This window comes from Daktulosphaira vitifoliae, unplaced genomic scaffold, assembly GCF_025091365.1.
Source record: "Daktulosphaira vitifoliae isolate Bord-2020 unplaced genomic scaffold, ASM2509136v1 Scaffold_3, whole genome shotgun sequence".
Classification (NCBI taxonomy): domain Eukaryota; kingdom Metazoa; phylum Arthropoda; class Insecta; order Hemiptera; family Phylloxeridae; genus Daktulosphaira; species Daktulosphaira vitifoliae.
The window spans coordinates 1,055,569-1,073,229 of NW_026099574.1; the positions used below are offsets into that span (position 1 = coordinate 1,055,569).

General features: G+C 26.4%; 2 protein-coding genes across 7 annotated transcripts in view; both read right to left on the minus strand.

Annotated features, from left to right (window-relative positions):
- LOC126903123 (uncharacterized) overlaps nt 1-1,816 on the minus strand; it is a 14,660-nt gene extending 12,844 nt beyond the window's left edge. For 3 of the 4 annotated variants that reach the window (XM_050681128.1, XM_050681127.1, XM_050681126.1), the window contains exons 1-3: nt 1,570-1,816; nt 1,433-1,503; nt 1,121-1,300 (exon numbers count right to left, since the gene is read on the minus strand). In XM_050681128.1, coding sequence (XP_050537085.1) covers nt 1,121-1,300; nt 1,433-1,503; nt 1,570-1,639 — 321 coding nt within the window. In that variant the 5' untranslated portion in view covers nt 1,640-1,816. Of the gene's footprint in view, nt 1-1,120; nt 1,301-1,432; nt 1,504-1,565 lie in introns of all 4 variants that reach the window. The other variant, XM_050681129.1, reaches the window with a different exon arrangement.
- Nucleotides 1,817-7,806: 5,990 nt separating this feature from the next.
- LOC126903101 (phosphatidylinositol 4-phosphate 5-kinase type-1 alpha-like) lies at nt 7,807-12,264 on the minus strand. Of its 3 annotated transcripts, XM_050681083.1 has the most exons (6): nt 11,900-12,264; nt 11,417-11,686; nt 11,263-11,355; nt 9,351-10,629; nt 9,040-9,293; nt 7,807-8,031 (listed from the first exon to the last, which is right to left on the minus strand). In XM_050681083.1, exons 2-6 carry the CDS (start codon nt 11,670-11,672, stop codon nt 7,934-7,936), a joined length of 1,980 nt encoding a protein of 659 aa, XP_050537040.1. In that variant the 5' UTR covers nt 11,673-11,686; nt 11,900-12,264; the 3' UTR covers nt 7,807-7,933. The 3 variants fall into 3 exon arrangements, with proteins under 3 accessions (XP_050537040.1, XP_050537039.1, XP_050537038.1); XM_050681082.1 differs by lacking the exon at nt 7,807-8,031 and having other exon boundaries at nt 8,686-9,293; nt 11,819-12,260; XM_050681081.1 differs by lacking the exon at nt 7,807-8,031 and having other exon boundaries at nt 8,686-9,293; nt 11,900-12,257.
- Nucleotides 12,265-17,661: the final 5,397 nt, after the last annotated feature.

Genomic DNA, 17,661 nt, shown 5'->3' on the forward strand with positions numbered 1-17,661 from the left:
GGGGGGTCGCGGCACAGTGGTGACGTGGTATAGATGGATCAAGTATAATGATATCTGACAGTGATTAAAATCACTATCAAAAAAAAACGCTTCGATGCAAATCTTTAGATAGTGTTTAATTTTAAAAAATTGGTGGATTATTCCAAAAGCTACATGCTAGTTCATTATTAATATCCTAATTAAGATAAATTGTGTCGAATGAAAAAGGGATTATTAAAAAATATTATTTCTTATAAAAAATAATGTTGATCCATATACTTTTAAATATGTCATAGCATTATAAAGTTAAAAATGTAAAATACAAAATCGAAAATTTTCACACAAAAATAGCATTCGGTAGCCATTTACACCGTGAAGATAAAATAATAAAATATAAAAGTGTCAGACCTTCCGGAACATTTTCAAAAGTTAAGTTGAAAAAGTTGTCATATTAAATCCCCCCCTGTGGGCAGGTAAAGGGTCAGATATAAAAAAAATATATACCAAATGATAGGTAAAGACATCATGCATCTATAAAAAAAAAATTATATTGATATGTTCATTTTTGAAAAAGTTTTTTTGAAAGATTTGTGATCTTTTGACATATTGTTCATCAAAATCGGTCCAGCGAGAGCTGAGATTGTGCGTTCACAGACACAAAAATAAAAAATAATAAAAAAACACATTATAGTAAAATGATAAATAAACTCATCGTGGTAAAATTTATATCTTCTTAGTATCGCATCGAAGCTAAAACTATTAATCAGGCATAATAAAGGAAACAAGAATTAATTTGCTTTTAGTATAATTCACCAATTTTTTTAAATTAAACACTATCCATAGATTTGCATCGAAGCGTATCTTGTGATAGTGATTTTAATCACTGTCAGATATCTTCTATACTTGTCCTAACTATGCCATGTCCATTATGTGTTACAATTCTACTGTACTACCGTTTTATAAATGTTTGTCTTTTTTAAAGTGCTTAATCACGAATGTGTTCATTCGGCAAAAATATTAATTTGAGTATTAACAAGTTTCTTTTTACTCATTGAATGTGAACGTGGACGGGTTCAGTTTTTTAGTGAACGTTCCAAGTACTGTTAATTTTAAATTTTATTAGAATAAAAGTATTTCTTACCTTTTCTAATTGTTTAATTGTAATACCCATTGCCACTGACAATAGAAGGTGATTAGATGTTATTGCTGGTCGTACTTGTTTAAGAACACATTTTACAACATTGGGTTTAACAGCCAAACAAATAATTTCTGAATTATCAGCAACTTCTCGATTGTCAAAAGTTACAATTGACCCCAACATCTGAAGTTTTATACTTTATTTTATTTTTGTTACAAATTAGGCAATAAAAAAGGTTTACAAGATAATGATCAAAATTTTTTTTTCATAGTAAATTTAAACTGTTAAACAAATTTATAATTGCATCTTAATTACCTCAAACGTGTTAATACATTGAATATCTTGTGGAACACAGCTAGCTGTAATTAATTCTCCTTTAGTAAGACCTGGTAAAATATATCAAACATAATAATATCCATTTGTAATAAATTTATTTAATAAAATATACATGCCCGCTGCTAGAAAACCTTTTGCTAAAGCCTGGGCCATTTTGCCGGCGCCTAAAAAGCCTATTTTCAACATTCAAAAATGTATTCTAAAAGGTACAATACATAAACTTTTATAATTATATATTTATAATGTTTTTTATTAACCAATGAATGGTAAATAAAAATAATAGCTAATGATAATTGTTTGTGAGTATAGATCATAGACATAATAAATTATGCCTTCATATATACGTTTACAGTATAAATGCAAGTGGGATTATGAACTTTGATTATTGTAATCATGTACATGTAACATGTACTTATATAGGCTCTTAGTATAGATAATTTATGACTAATAGTGTTTGTACTCAGATAATTTAACCAAAGATATCTTATATTATTTGAATTGTGTTCGTAATAATTATAATAGAAATACGTCGTTATCACTAATTATAATAATATACACATTTAGTGTTCAGTAGGTAATACAACGAGTATCTATTGTTCTCATTCATTGTAACAACTGACCTGTATCCTTATTTACTGCACACTCTGTATATTTATGTATACCACGTGACAGTATCGTATTATAAANGTATAACAGTCTAGTCTAGACAACGGAATATGCGATAACGCGTGGCGTTTGGAGAGTTACAAACTTACAAACAAACAACAAACATACACGTGAAACTAATAAAAGCGTATTAAAAAAGAGATGTATTAGAATAAGACCAACACAATTTTTATTTCTTTTAGGATAAAAATAAATATAGTTTAAAAAAACTAAAAAAACACGCTTTTAAAGCACATCAAACTAAAAAGTTAAAAATAATTTTTAAAATAAACTTAAAATAATTATGAATAAAAAATACTAGTATTATTGTGGTAAAAGCGTGTTTTTTTAGTTTTTTTAAACTATATTTATTTTTCACTTTTTAGTTTCATGTTATGATAATAGTTACTATCAATATCATGGTTGTAACGTGTAACGGAAAATCAGGGTTCGATTCCGGGGAGGGAGTCTGAGAAACGGCTACCACATCCAAAGAAAGCAGCAGGCTTTCTTTANAACAGAATTTTTAAACTCTCTGGATATACCAGGAATGCCACCACACAATCTACAGTTAAAAATTGGATCACCGATTATTTTATTACGTAATTTGAATCCACCCAGACTATGCAATGGTACACGTTTGGTCATCAAAAAAATTACCGGAAATATTATTGAAGCAACCATTTTAACAGGAAGATTTAAAGGGGAAATTGTTCTATTGCCACGTATCCCAATGATTCCGTCAGATACCACATTACCATTCAAAAGGCTTCAATTTCCTGTTCGATTAGCATACGCAATAACCATTAACAAGTCTCAAGGCCAGACAATGTCCGTTTGCGGTTTAGATTTAGAAAATCCATGCTTCTCCCACGGTCAACTTTATGTTGCATGTTCACGGGTTGGTAAACCGTCAAATTTGTTTATATTAACTAAAAACAAATTAACTAAAAATATTGTACACCAAATAGTACTCAATTAAATATTATTATCTATATAACTGTTTGGAAAAAAAAAACAACCTTTAATACTAATTCATTTTTTAAAAATGTTCGAGTTTCAGTTAAATAAACAATAATATCAACAAACATTTTTTTGGTCGTTCATCATTGAAAAATTGTGTTCAATGATTATCTCCGATAACTCAGATTCAAAAATTTTATAAGTATTTGCATGGTTATGCTACATATTTGAAAATAATATATTAATATAATATTATATAATAATATATTATATTAATCAAGCCACACCCAAACGTGGCCGGGTCAGCTATTTATGTATAAAACAATTTAAACGGCAAAACAACGTTTGCCGGGACAGCTAGTATATATATAAATTTATATATTCATATATTACACTTATAAATCCAAAACTTCTAATCAGGATATAAATAAGAAAATAGAAGATCATGTAATTTTTGGAATAATCCACCAATTTTTTAAAATTAAACACTATTTACAGATTTGCATCGAAGCGGTTTCTTATGAAAATGATTGTAATCATTGGCAAATATCATTATACTTGTCCCAAATATGCTACGTCACCACTGTCGCGGCATACTGTACTGGGTTTTTCTTATAGTTTTTTCGTAAAAATTACAATAGTAAACTATTAAATATCAATTTCATACTAAATTTAACTACTATGATAAGTATTTATCCATATATTACACTTATAAATGACAGAACTACTTCATAATATAATTAAGGAAACAATAATTGATGTTATTTCCGGAACACATTCAAAGGTTAAGTTGAAAAAGTTATCATTTTAAACTCCCCCCGTGGGCTGGTAAACAGTCAAATTTATAAAAAAATATACCAAATGAAAGGAAAAAAAAATCCCAGCACAGTGTGGACGTTGCATGTTGGGTCCAGTATAGATTTATATAGCAAAATGTTACAAAAAAATTTGGAATATTATAGACTGGTAGAAGCACACACAAATAGAGGAGTTAAAAAATTAATATATACTACAATATAAATGATTTACTTTTGAATTTGAATACTTTTATCATATCAATTCTATTTCGACAGTAAATACTTTAAGAATATTAGAAATGAATGATTTAATTGTTTGTATAGAGAAAGCTGGTTTAGCTACTTTTTATTTGAATAAGGATTTTTTTTTTCAATTTTTTAGGGTAATATCTTCAACTGAATATGAATTGTAATTATTTGACATATCGTTGAAAAAAGTAGGTCTAGTGAGGGTTGGCAAAATAAATCGTAGCCACAAAAAAAAAAATACATAGTAAAATAATATTAACATGAATATAAATTTCTTCTCACGAGAGGAGACTATAGTGATAGGATCCTTGATATTTATTGAAGTTATTGAATCTAAATGAGATAAATATCAAATGAATTGAACATTTTATTCTAACTCAAAAAAAAATGCAAAATATTAATAGCCACAGCCGGATTTCAACCTTGAACCGCAATCATGAAAGACACAAGTGTTACCGACTTGACAATTGTTCTTTGCTTATGGCACATGATAAAATTGGCTATTTTAACTAGCCTAAATTTAAAAATTATTTTTTCGACTTTAAAAAAGGAAAAAAATTTTATAAGTTTAATTTCTTATGTCTTATGAACTTTATTCTATGTCAATAAAATTGTATAATATTCATGAAAGTCAGTGTATTCGCCTAATAAGATATTTTAAAATAAAATAAAATACAAAACCTAGAATTTTAATAGAAAAATAGCATATTTTTGAATACGGTAGCCATTTGCGCATAGAAGATAGGTCGTCGGGACAAATTTTTTTTTTTCATTTTATAGTACATAAAATAAGCTTTAATTTGATAAATGTTTAAAAGACGCAGTATTTCCGGAACATTTTCAAAAATTAAGTTAAAAAAAAGTTGCTATTTTAAATCCCCCCAGTAAGCAGAATAGTGTTAGATTTTCAAAAAAATTCGATCTTACCCCGATGCGAGCACATCGCGATTATCGTCCGATTCTCTTTCGCCTACCCGTAAAAATATTTTTTGGGTCAATAGTGCTTGTAAAAACTGATAATAACATTTTATTGTATGATTTCTTTCTCATGTCAATTTTGTATTGGTAGTTTTTCTATCACTGTGTTAAATGATTATAATAATAAACTTATTAAAAACATTGTACGCAAATTAGTGATCATTCCAGTTTGTATATTTATTATCATTCCACAAGTAAAAACTCTACTATTTAAGGATCACATAATTCAGTTAAGATTATTTCAGTTTAATGTGCATATCATTTCATGCAATAACAGACCCTCGAATCACACTGCCCTCTGATAGTCTCAAAAAACATTCACCACTAAGTTTAATATCACATATGATTTTTATTATACCTTTAATCTTTATTATTTAAATTACAACAAAGCTTATTTTAAATTACGTATATTATAAATTAAAATATTTTAATTGATTATTCTTATTAATAATCAAACAGGATTTTGTTATTATTTAGTTTATATTCGAAACTATAATTGCAAATTTGAAATCGGCGCGAAAATGGGGTTAGAAAAGTATATTTTAGTCTGTATTGAAGAGTCCTTGTAGATCAGTAAATTAATGTATAAGTAATAAACATTTTAGCTTCGATGCGAAGCTGAGAATGTATTGGTTTTACTAAGATGTGTTTTTTTTGTGTCTGTTACCACTTTTACTCAGCTCTCACCGAACCGATTTCTTTCAATGATACGTCAAAAGATCACAAATCGTATCTAGTCGAAGACATTACCCTTAAAAATTGAAAAAATTTCCCTCGTTCCCCGTAAATGGGGGAAACCTCCAAAAAAATTACAAATTTAAAAATCGCTAATTTTCGAAATTTTTTCAATTTTTTTACTAAAATGTGCCATAATTTTTTTAAAAATAACCGAATCAATATAAAATTTTTTTATATAGATACATGATATCATTACCTTTTATTTGGTATATTTTTTTTTTATATGTGACCCATTACTTGCCCACAGGGGGGATTTAAAATGACAACTTTTTCACAAAAAATTAATTTTTTCAACTTGACTTTTGAAAGTGTTCCGGAAAGTCTGACACTTTTATATATATCTTAAATTAAAGCTAATGTAATATACTTTATCTTGGGAAATTTCGGACTTTATCTTATCTTCATGGTGATAATGGCTACTGAATGCTATTTTTGTATGAACATGTTCGATTTTGTATTTTATATTTTTAACTTTATTATGCTATAACTTTTTGAAAGATGTATGGATCAATATAATTATTTTTTTTATAGATTCATGATGTCTTTACCTATCATTTGATGTATTTTTTTTATAAATCTATAAAAATTTTATAAAATTTAAAATTACAAATTTAAAAATCGCTAATTTTTGAAATTTNGTATTTTTTTTATAAATCTATAAAAATTTTATAAAATTTAAAATTACAAATTTAAAAATCGCTAATTTTTGAAATTTTTGAAAAATTTTTTACTTTAAACTGTCTTAACTTTTTCAAAAATGAACAAATCATTATTAATTATTTTTTTATAGATGCTTGTTGTTTTTGACTATCATTTGATATATTTTTTTTTATAAATTTGACCCTTTACCACAGAGGATTTAAAATGACAACTTTTTCACAAAAATTCACTTTTTCAACTTAACTTTTGAAAGTTTTCCGGAAAGTCTGACTTTTTTATATATATCTTAAATTAAAGCTAATGTAATATACTTTATCATGAAAAAAAAAAATTTCAGACTTTATTTTATCTTCACGGTGAAAATGCTATTTTTGTGTGAAAATTTTCGATTTTGTATTTTACATTTTTAACATTNACATTATAATGCTATAACTTATTGAAAAGTGTATTGATCAATATAATTTTTTTATGAGAAATAATATTTTTTAATAATCCCTTTTTGATTTGACATACTTTATCTTAATCAGGATATTAATAAGGAACTAGCAGTTTATGAAGCTTTTGGAATAATCCACCAATTTTTTAAAATTAAACACTATCTAAAGATTTGCATCGAAGCGTTTTTTTTTTATAGTGATTTTAATCACTGTCAGATATCATTATACTTGATCTAACTATGCCACGTCACCACTGTGCCGCGACCCCCCTGTGCTGGGTTTTTTTTTTTTTGAAAAGTATTGAATCAAGCCTTTCAATTTTTATACGCGTTTGCCATGAAAGGTTCAACTACTTTTAATTTTTTTATAATTTCTACAAAAAAATATCAATACTAAATTATTAAATATCAATCATACTACGTTTAATAGATATTTATTCATATATTATAATTCTAAATCAATGAATTACTAATCAGGATATAATAAAGGGAATGAGATTTAATATTACTTTTGTAATAATCCAACAATTTCTTAAAATTTAATACAGATTTGTTTTGAAGGCTTTCTTATGATAGTGATTTTAATCTCTGTTAGATATCCTATATACTTGTCCCAAATATGCAACGACACCACTTTGCTACCGTTCTATGGTAGCGATATAAGTTAGATATTGATCTGTGCCACGATCACCCTGAATTATTTTTAATTTTTGTTTAGGTTCAACCTTATGTCTACCCACAGAGAGAGGTTCAAAATAGACGTATATGTATATATATATATATATATATGAATCCAATATATATATATTGATTATAAAGATGTACATGGATTTAAAATGTGAATACTGTTGTATTGGATTAGACAATAAACATAAATACAACTGATATATTATTTAAATTTAAATAAAGTGAAATATTATTAAATAATCCATAACTATAATTTATAATAATAGTAAGTTGTAATATTAATAGTATTAATAATAAATAACATAGTATAATTTACTAAAATACCATTTAACTAATTTTATTTTTCGAAAGCGAAAACCTAAATACACGAACCATCACATTATGTTTCATCCGCTGCAAGCGGTTTTCAACCAAAGCAGATTCATCTATAATAAATAATATTATAATGTATAATATTTGCTTAATGGTTTAACATTTGAGTATAATGATAATTAATACATTAAATTATATTTCAATACAATGTAACAATTATTAGTAACCAAAATGAGAAATACGCTTTAATTCATAAATAAGTATGCTGATATGCTTTATCAAACAATTTTGGTAAGAAGTCAATAGATCACATATTAACATTTTGTGAATTTAATTAATATAACAAATTAATATTCCTTTATTATATTCTTCAATTATACCTCAGTACTAATAGATTTAACATAAAGGGCTCAGCAGCAATTAAAAAATAAATTACCCATATAAATAAATTACATGGGAATATTTTCAATACTAAATAAGAATTTTAATTAAAATTTTTCTAACATATTTAAGCAGAGTTTAGATTATTATACCAAAATTGTAAAGATATTAAAATTAATGTTATAATATATATGAGTTTATAGTGTAATTGTTCTTATTATCAACTTTTGTTACTGACCATTAATAACATAAATGATTATATTATATTATTCATTTTAAATTTTTATTATGACAACAACAAAATGTTGAAAATATTAATTAGTATCAATTGATATTACTAAATTGAAATTATAATCTGAAAATATAATTATATTAGTAGTGCAATATAATTAAGTAAATATTTGCTTATACTGAATTTATTTCCGTTCTTATAAAATTGAATGTTGCATACTGGCTAATAAAATTGTAAAGCTCTTATTATGAATTTTTAGAAAAAACATCTGCATGATTTATACTAAAATATTTTACAATTCATAAACGAGTCATTTCTAAAGATTTAAGATCACCCACTAAAACATTAATATTTTGTAAAGTATCTGATGCCATATCAGCACTGCTTGATGACTCAGTGTAGCTAGGAGTGCCTTCTGTCCATGTTGCCTCTACTGAGTGTCTGCCTGCTGAACCCCCAATGCCAGATGTAGTACTGCCTGATCCTACACTCAATGTTGATGACTTACTCTCACCAGCATGCAATGAGCCTGATGGACCATCAGTTCGTAGACCAGGAGAAGGACGTCTTATACGAGTCATACTAGAACGTTTTTCATGAACAAAATCACGTCGAATGGCATCTTCAAATGCTGGAGGTGGAGTTGAACATGTAGAAAAAGTTCCTTCTGGATCAGTTTGATCACGTGTACGTGTACGAGACATGCTTCGACGTTTAGAAGGAGAACGTTTTAAAGGACACAAGAGTTTTTTGAACACAGATCTAAAAAAAAAAAGAATTATTACAATAAAATGATTTCATAATAATCATTTTACATACTTAGACATAAAGTCAAGAAATCTTGTAGCATAAAAATCTGGTCTATGTACAGATACAGTATCACCATCATGAATTATTGCTTTAAAAGTATGTTCAAGTTTTTTTTTCAATCGATAACTTTGCAATATATCAATGATGCCGACAAATAATAACAAACTATCACCATTACCACTTCTAGCAGGAATGCCACCTCTAGGTGAAGAATTATCTTCATCAGATGAAACTCCAGTATCTGCTTGAATACTTTCCATTGCAGTTGAATGAGCCATTAAGCGTTGTCGATTTGCTTCAGCAGTACGACTTAATGTTGAAGTTTCTGATAAAGTATCAGCATCATTTTCAACAGATTTACGTAGTCTTGCAATGCGTCGTTCTTCTTTTTCTCTTTGTGCAAGATCAACATTATGAACTCCCACTAACAAACTGTAATCCATAATTTTAAAACTTTCTAACACTCTACAATCTCTTTGCATTGTTTTAAGTAAAGCTGCATGTGTATCAGATTCCAAAAATATTCCATCAGGGTGATGTTCTTTAAAGTCTAAATCTTTAAAAGTTGGAGAAGACTTTTGTCTTTCATCTTTGGAAGCTTTTCTTTTGTAAGTAGAACCTTTAAGATCATACTTTTGATGTATTTTTATATTTGATGGTAACAAATTGTTCATAGCTACTAGTCTTATGTTTTTTGAGTTACATTGATAACAGTAAAGTCCAAAAAATTTTGGCAATAAAGTTCGTGGGTTCTGATTTAAATTCATGTAATAACCAGGAAGAAGTTTTTGTAAAAATTCACCTTCCTTATGCTGAACAGTTTTCATAATAAATTCATCATCACGAGTAAGATAAAAAATAGAACCACTAGCGCCAGGATTAGATAGCTCACGAAGTGGTGAATTACAAAATGATATCAAATAATCATCTGGTTGTATACCAAATAAGTCTCGAAAATAACGGAATGCAATTGGAGCATATGTTTTAAAAATAAATTCTGGATAATGGTGAGCAGGTGTGTGATTTGTACCATCACTTGGAAATGTGGTCGTTTCAACAGTCATAAAATCTTGCATGAGTAAATCACGTTCAGGCTTAGATGCAAGACCACCAACTGCATGCTGTATTCCAAGCTGTATAGATCCCATAATTTGACCAGTTTGTATCTTTTTATAAGTAATTTCACCATCAACTCCAACTCGTCTATGCCCAAGCTTCTTTTCTTTTTCTTTAGCTTGTAAATCATCTTGATCTGCAATTGAAGGATCTTTTTCAATTGCCAATACATCTGAAATAAAAATACTATAAATATTATACATAATAATTGCTTATAATATAGGTTATTAGTTGAATCAATAACTGATTACAAAATGCTTAAATTTAACATTTATATTAAAGTTTTAAAATATTTTTGCAATTAAAAAAAATATTAATATCATATAATAAATATAGTATTTTATAAAGTTGTGTATATAGGTATTTTTATTAGAAAATGGAATTCTTATTTTAATTTTAATATATTTTTCTTAAGATATTAAAATTATTAAATATTATTTTTGATACAATGAAATTTAGGTTTAAACATATATTTTTAAATTAGCCCAGAAATCTTCAATATCAATATAACATCATTTATATCGTTTTAGAACGCTATTACATAATTTTTATTTAGATGAAACAATTTAATTTACTTAAGTAATGAAATTTTCTTAATTTAAAATTTAGTATATTATTCATGTTGATGCAAAAACCAGAAAAATGGAAAATATTGTGTTTTACTATTTTAGCCAATAGGCAATGTACATCATACCTTTAACAAGAAGATCCTAACAGACTAATGACTAGTCCTTAAATATTTATTTTTAAGAAACCTTTTCTAGAGGACTGCTTTAGACTTAAAAGTGTAAAAAAAAACACTTACCTTTTTCTAGGGTTTGTCCAACTTGTTCTTCATTAGCAGGTCGAATATCACTCATTTCCATTTTATTATTTTTGATTATCATAAGAGCATGACCTAGTAATATTGATCAATTTAGATGATACAAGCTTGTTGAATTGCTGACAGTAATTTTTACTTATGTTTGACAATAATGCAAATATTGTTTCGTAATATGTATTGGTAATCTCTATATTTTTATCAAAAACATATGAAACAACACGAAAACCGCAATCATTCAATAACACACAATAATTACAATTCTCTAATGTTTCAATATTCAAATAAACACCATCAGATAATTCAAGAGATGATATTTCTATACGATTCACTAAGAATTTCTCATTTTCTATTATTTTTTTAGCTTCACCAATCCAATCAGAAGGAGTTTCCATATAAAGTAAACCTCCTAAAAATAAAGCCATACAATATTCATTAAAAAACTAAATAAGTTAAAAACTGGCATTAAGTTCAAATGTCAAAACATAGTAATTTTGATCGAAATATATTCGATGCATTTTAATACTAAAAAAATATTAACCTTAATAATTACAATAAGTGTTTCGAAAATGTATACTCAAAAAGAATTCCGTATATACAATGAAATAACTATTCGACTTACGATTATTTTAATCGATGGTTAACTCCAAAAATTAGGAATGTAAATAGTTAAGGTGGATGTTTAATATTTGATTACATAGTGCAAAATAATGCATTTTAAATAATAACAACAATTAACAATGGTTTATCTATATTATCATATTATGGGAATATTTAAAAATGAAAAAGTCAACAGCAATAACAAATTTCCAAAAATTATCAATTTACATTGTCTAGATGGCTCTTGTTTAGTTAGATTTAGTTATAATACATATGACTTTAGAGAGCCTTGTGGAAAAGCCAAGAACTGAATATAGGACGATAGAAACGAGTTTTTTTATTCTACAACTTGAAGTTCGTGACAATCAACTATAAAAATTAAGAATATCACTGCAGTCTCTCAGCAACGTGATTAAGAGGATTCCATACGGGCAAACAAAACGACATAACCGAGAGAATGCGCTTTTAGATGTTTTACAGCCGAATTCATCTATCACCCTGTCCATCATTCCAGATAGCATGCGCGTACATATACGGCCACCTAATATTATTTTGGAGTGCGCGTCATTCTACTAGTGTTGGGTATAATCGAATTATTAGTAATTGAGATNCAGCCGAATTCATCTATCACCCTGTCCATCATTCCAGATAGCATGCGCGTACATATACGGCCACCTAATATTATTTTGGAGTGGCGTGATACTAGTGTTGGGTATAATCGAATTATTAGTAATTGAGACGTTTTTGTAATCGAGAGAATCACTCGAAATTAAAATCGTTAATTTGTTTTATAAAAATAATCGATTATTTTTACCGATTTTGAGTATATTTTGATTACTCTAGATACATTTATAAGTTATAAATTATAACCAAATTATTCAAAAGTAAAAAAATATGCACCTACTATTTCATATTCACTAGTAAATGAATAATTAATCTAAAATTTTGTATTTGATGGTATAATACCTATAGTTAGTAAAATTTTTATTTAAAAATAACACTAATCGTGTTAATACTTGGCTATTAATGCGTATCTTAAATAAAAGACAAAGATGTATTATTTTTTATAATCGTTTAATATTTATTGATATCATTGTAATTAGGTACCTAATCTACTCGTTTAAAATATATCTACTATGAATAGAATATATATATTTATGTTAATAAAATAAAAAATTAATAATAGTTTACAAGTTGAAATACAATATACCATCAAACCCAGCTTAAATGTTGACTCAGCATTAAAACTCTAAAATAAAATTTATTGAAATATCATCTGAATTAAAATGCTCTATAATAAATTTAAAAAGACAAAAATAGATTATTCCATATATCCATGTATCTTATTTGGAATTTCTGGAAACCCTTAATGAAAGGTTATAAATAATATAATTTTTTCATTTAAGTTAGTTGTGTTTTTGTATATTTCATAATCTTTTTTACATATTTGACACGTAACAGTTTTGTTCCAGTATTTTTTTCAAAATATTCCAGACAACAACGATGTTTATAATCCAGTCACACAATTAAATTATGAAAGTTCATAATAACACTAGTACGGTTGCGCCGCACAGTGGAATGAAACGCCGATTTAGGCGGCCAAAAGTATCATTTTTTAAAAGACACTTAAATTTTTTTTTTTTAGCAAAACACACTAATATCATACTTAACGGTTTTAATACAAATTTTCAAGGGCATAAGTTGATTTAGTGAAGGTGTAGAGCTATTTTAATGTTATACTTCAAAAAATTTATCCGGATTTTCAGTTATTGTGAGTTTATTTTTGTACATTTTTTTTATACCTTAAAACATAATTTAAAATTAAAAAAAATTTTTATTCCTATTAAAAAAGATGTCCTTTTTCAAATGAAAAAAAATAAATTTTTTTTTTATTTTTGTGGAATTTAACAAATTTATACTTAAAAAAAAATCGAATTTTTTTGTTTTTTTCTCTAGTTTGTTTGTTTAAAGAGATTAACTAAAAATTACGCAAAATTACACATAAAATCCATACATGTGGCTTGTAGAGGAAGTCATTAGCTATACTATGAAAAAAAAAAATTTTGCGCTCGATAATATTTGAACTGTACATACTGCATTTACCTAGATTAACGAGTATTTTCCTAAAAATCGTATGTTTTACAGGACTTTTACTTTATAAATAAAATTAGACATTACTTATTATTAATTGTTATACGATTACATTGATATATAAATATGAATATTTTAGTTTTATACATATAAAAAATAATTATGCTATTGATAAATTCATGTCTGAAAATGAATGATTTAATTGACTATTTAATTCATCTTCTTTATAGTTGTCATCATTATGAGGGAATATTACTAATATAATAAAAAATATCAACATTTATTTTAGGCAACTTATTCTATAACTTAGAATATGGTAAGATAAATCTGTAGAGAATGTTTCATTTAGAGAAATTGGTGGATTATTCCAAAAGCAGCATCAACTCTTATTTCTTTAATTATATCCTGATTAGTAGTTCTTTGATTTTAAAATATAATATATGAATAAATACTAATTATAGTTTTTAAATTTAGTATGAAATTGTGAGGCCAGCTATGATGTATGGTTCATAGTGTTGGGCGGTTGATAAGAAAGTAGAGCAGAGAATAAGTGTAGCAGAGATGAGAATGCTTAGTTGGATGAGTGGAGTGACTAGAGAAGATAAAATAAGGAACGAGTATATAAGAGTGAGTATAGGTATAGTGTCAATTGTGGATAAGATGAGAGAAAATAGACTTTAATAGTCTATANAACAGTTATAGAAATGAATGTTGAAGGAAGAAGAGATAGAGGAAGACCAAAAAAGAGATTGAGGGATGCTATTGAATGCGATTTGAGGACAGCAGATGTGATNGCTATTGAATGCGATTTGAGGACAGCTGATGTGAGCGTAGAAGATGTGGGAGATCGTGTCAAGTGGAAGCTTAGGATAAGGGTGGCCGACCCCAAGTAGTTGGGATTAAGGCAAAGAAAAAGAAAAAGATTACCAGAAATTCCGGTGGCAATTGACATAATATGATTGTTGTTTGGGAATGTACAATTTAGCGTTTAGTTGGGTTTAAACAATATAGCGTCAAATCAATTACCTACTCTATCGCTTGTATATTAATATACACTACAGTTTAATGATACAATAAATAAATAAACTCACACATACACACGTATGCATTTATAACATTGTGTCTAATGTAAGAATAACATGATAAAAAGTAACCGTAAAATGAAAAAACGGTAGCACATTGGGGTCGAAGTACAGTGTGGACGAGGCATAGATGGGACAAGTATAGATATATCTGATAGTGATTAAAATCACCATCATAAGAAACGCTTCGACGCAAATCTGTAGATAGTGTTTAATTTTAAAAAATTGGTGGATTATTTCAAAAGCAACATGATCTCTTATTTTCTTATTTATATCCTAATTAAGATAAAGTATGTAGAATGAAAAAGGGATTATTAAAAAATATTATTTCTCATAAAAAAATAATGTTGATCCATACATTTTTTAAAAAGTTATAGCACTTTAAAGTAAAAATGTCAATTATAAAATCGAAAATTTTCACACAAAAATAGCATTCGGTAGCCGTTTTCACCATGAAGACAAGTCCAGAGGTCAAATTTTTTTTTTTCAAATTAAAGTATATTACATTAGCTTTAATTTAAGATATATATAAAAGTGTCAGACCTTCCGGAACATTTTCAAAAATCAAGTTGAAAAAATTAATTAATTAAAAATTAAATAAAAAGGAATGATATTATGTATCTATATAAAAANATTTATGATCTTTTGACGTATCATTGAAAGAAATCGGTTCGGTGAGAGCTGAGTAAAAGTGGTAACAGACACAAAAAAAACACATCTTAGTAAAACCAATACATTCTCAGCTTTGCATCGAAGCTAAAAAAAAAGACTAAGACTATTTTTTGATATGAATAATCACATTTTAACTAGTGATGGGCATAATCAAGATATTTCGGTTATAAGTAAAATAATCGTAATTTCGTAAATGAATTAGTATATTTTAAATTTCAATAATAGTATACATACATTATACATTAGTCCGTAGTATTATTGAAACATCTTATGCATATTTCTTTACATATATTTAATTTAATAATTTGGTTATAAGTTATAAATGTATTTAATGTAATCGAAACATACTTAAACATCATTAAGAATAATCTCGATTACTATTATCAAAATAATAAAATGATTTTAATTTCGAGTAAAATTTCTAGAGATCCTCTAGATTACTAATAATTCGATTATGCCCATCACTAATTAAAAATATGTAGATGGATACCAATAGCAGTTATAAAATTGGGTGGTCTAGTATCCGTTTATTTAAGATTATTAAAAAATCAAGGGATAGCGTTAGTTTTCCATCACAGTAAGAAGANTGATGGGCATAATCAAGATATTTCGGTTATAAGTAAAATAATCGTAATTTCGTAAATGAATTAGTATATTTTAAATTTCAATAATAGTATACATACATTATACATTAGTCCGTAGTATTATTGAAACATCTTATGCATATTTCTTTACATATATTTAATTTAATAATTTGGTTATAAGTTATAAATGTATTTAATGTAATCGAAACATACTTAAACATCATTAAGAATAATCTCGATTACTATTATCAAAATAATAAAATGATTTTAATTTCGAGTAAAATTTCTAGAGATCCTCTAGATTACTAATAATTCGATTATGCCCATCACTAATTAATAATATGTAGATGGATACCAATAGCAGTTATAAAATTGGGTGGTCTAGTAACCGTTTTTTTAAGATTATTAAAAAATCAAGGGATAGCGTTAGTTTTCTATCACAGTAAGAAGNCTTCAAATACATTTTAATTGATGATAAATTTTTAAAGTAAATTTGTTTTTTGTATTAATAAAAATACAATCATTTTTAATATCGATTCTAATTTATATGGCATTATTTACTGCTTGAGATTTAAAATATTAAAATGTCTATGAAAAATCAGTTAAGATCTGTTATTCCTAGAAAAAAAGGATCNTGTATATGAATATATGTAATCTATTTATTATAATAAAGCATTTAAATTGTTAGCTCATTTTTAGATTTTTAAATATTGAAACTAAATAATTTGTTTAGTTTAAATGTGTTTCCTAATTATTATAATAGTGACTCTTATATCGATTTTATTTTTCCGGTATAATTTCTTATGTTTTATATTATTTGACATAACATATAACAATTTATTAGTTACTTCATTTAGTAATTACTTATTACTTATTTTATAATAAAATCGCAAATAGATAAATTATACGCTATTACTGCGACATTAACGTCATAAATTACTNTTGTTTTTTGTATTAATAAAAATACAATCATTTTTAATATCGATTCTAATTTATATGGCATTATTTACTGCTTGAGATTTAAAATATTAAAATGTCTATGAAAAATCAGTTAAGATGTTATTCCTAGAAAAAAAGGATAACTGTCAGAATGTTTGATATCAGAGTATAAAAACGATCTTGCAAATAGAGTTAAAACTAAAAAACGCCAGTTTAGCTCTCTAAACCTTGAAAATGATGAAATTGTAAACAAAATCAAATATAAAAAGCACCGTTATACTTCACATACTCATGAAAGTAATGACAAAAGTGTCCATAAAAGCACTAATAACAAAATACTAAATAAGTTTTATAAAAATAATGATATAACAATAACCAACTGTGTAGAACCTGATGAATTAAATTGTAAAAATACA

Coding starts and splice junctions, on each gene's coding strand:
- LOC126903101 (XM_050681082.1), bottom strand. CDS start 11,672: ATGGAAACTCCTTCTGATTGGATTGGTGAAGCTAAAAAAATAATAGAA. Junction 11,356..11,416: donor TGCATTATTGTCAAACATAA/GTAAAAATTACT, acceptor CAATATTACTAG/GTCATGCTCTTATGATAATC. Junction 9,294..9,350: donor TTTCTTGACTTTATGTCTAA/GTATGTAAAATG, acceptor TTTTTTTTTTAG/ATCTGTGTTCAAAAAACTCT.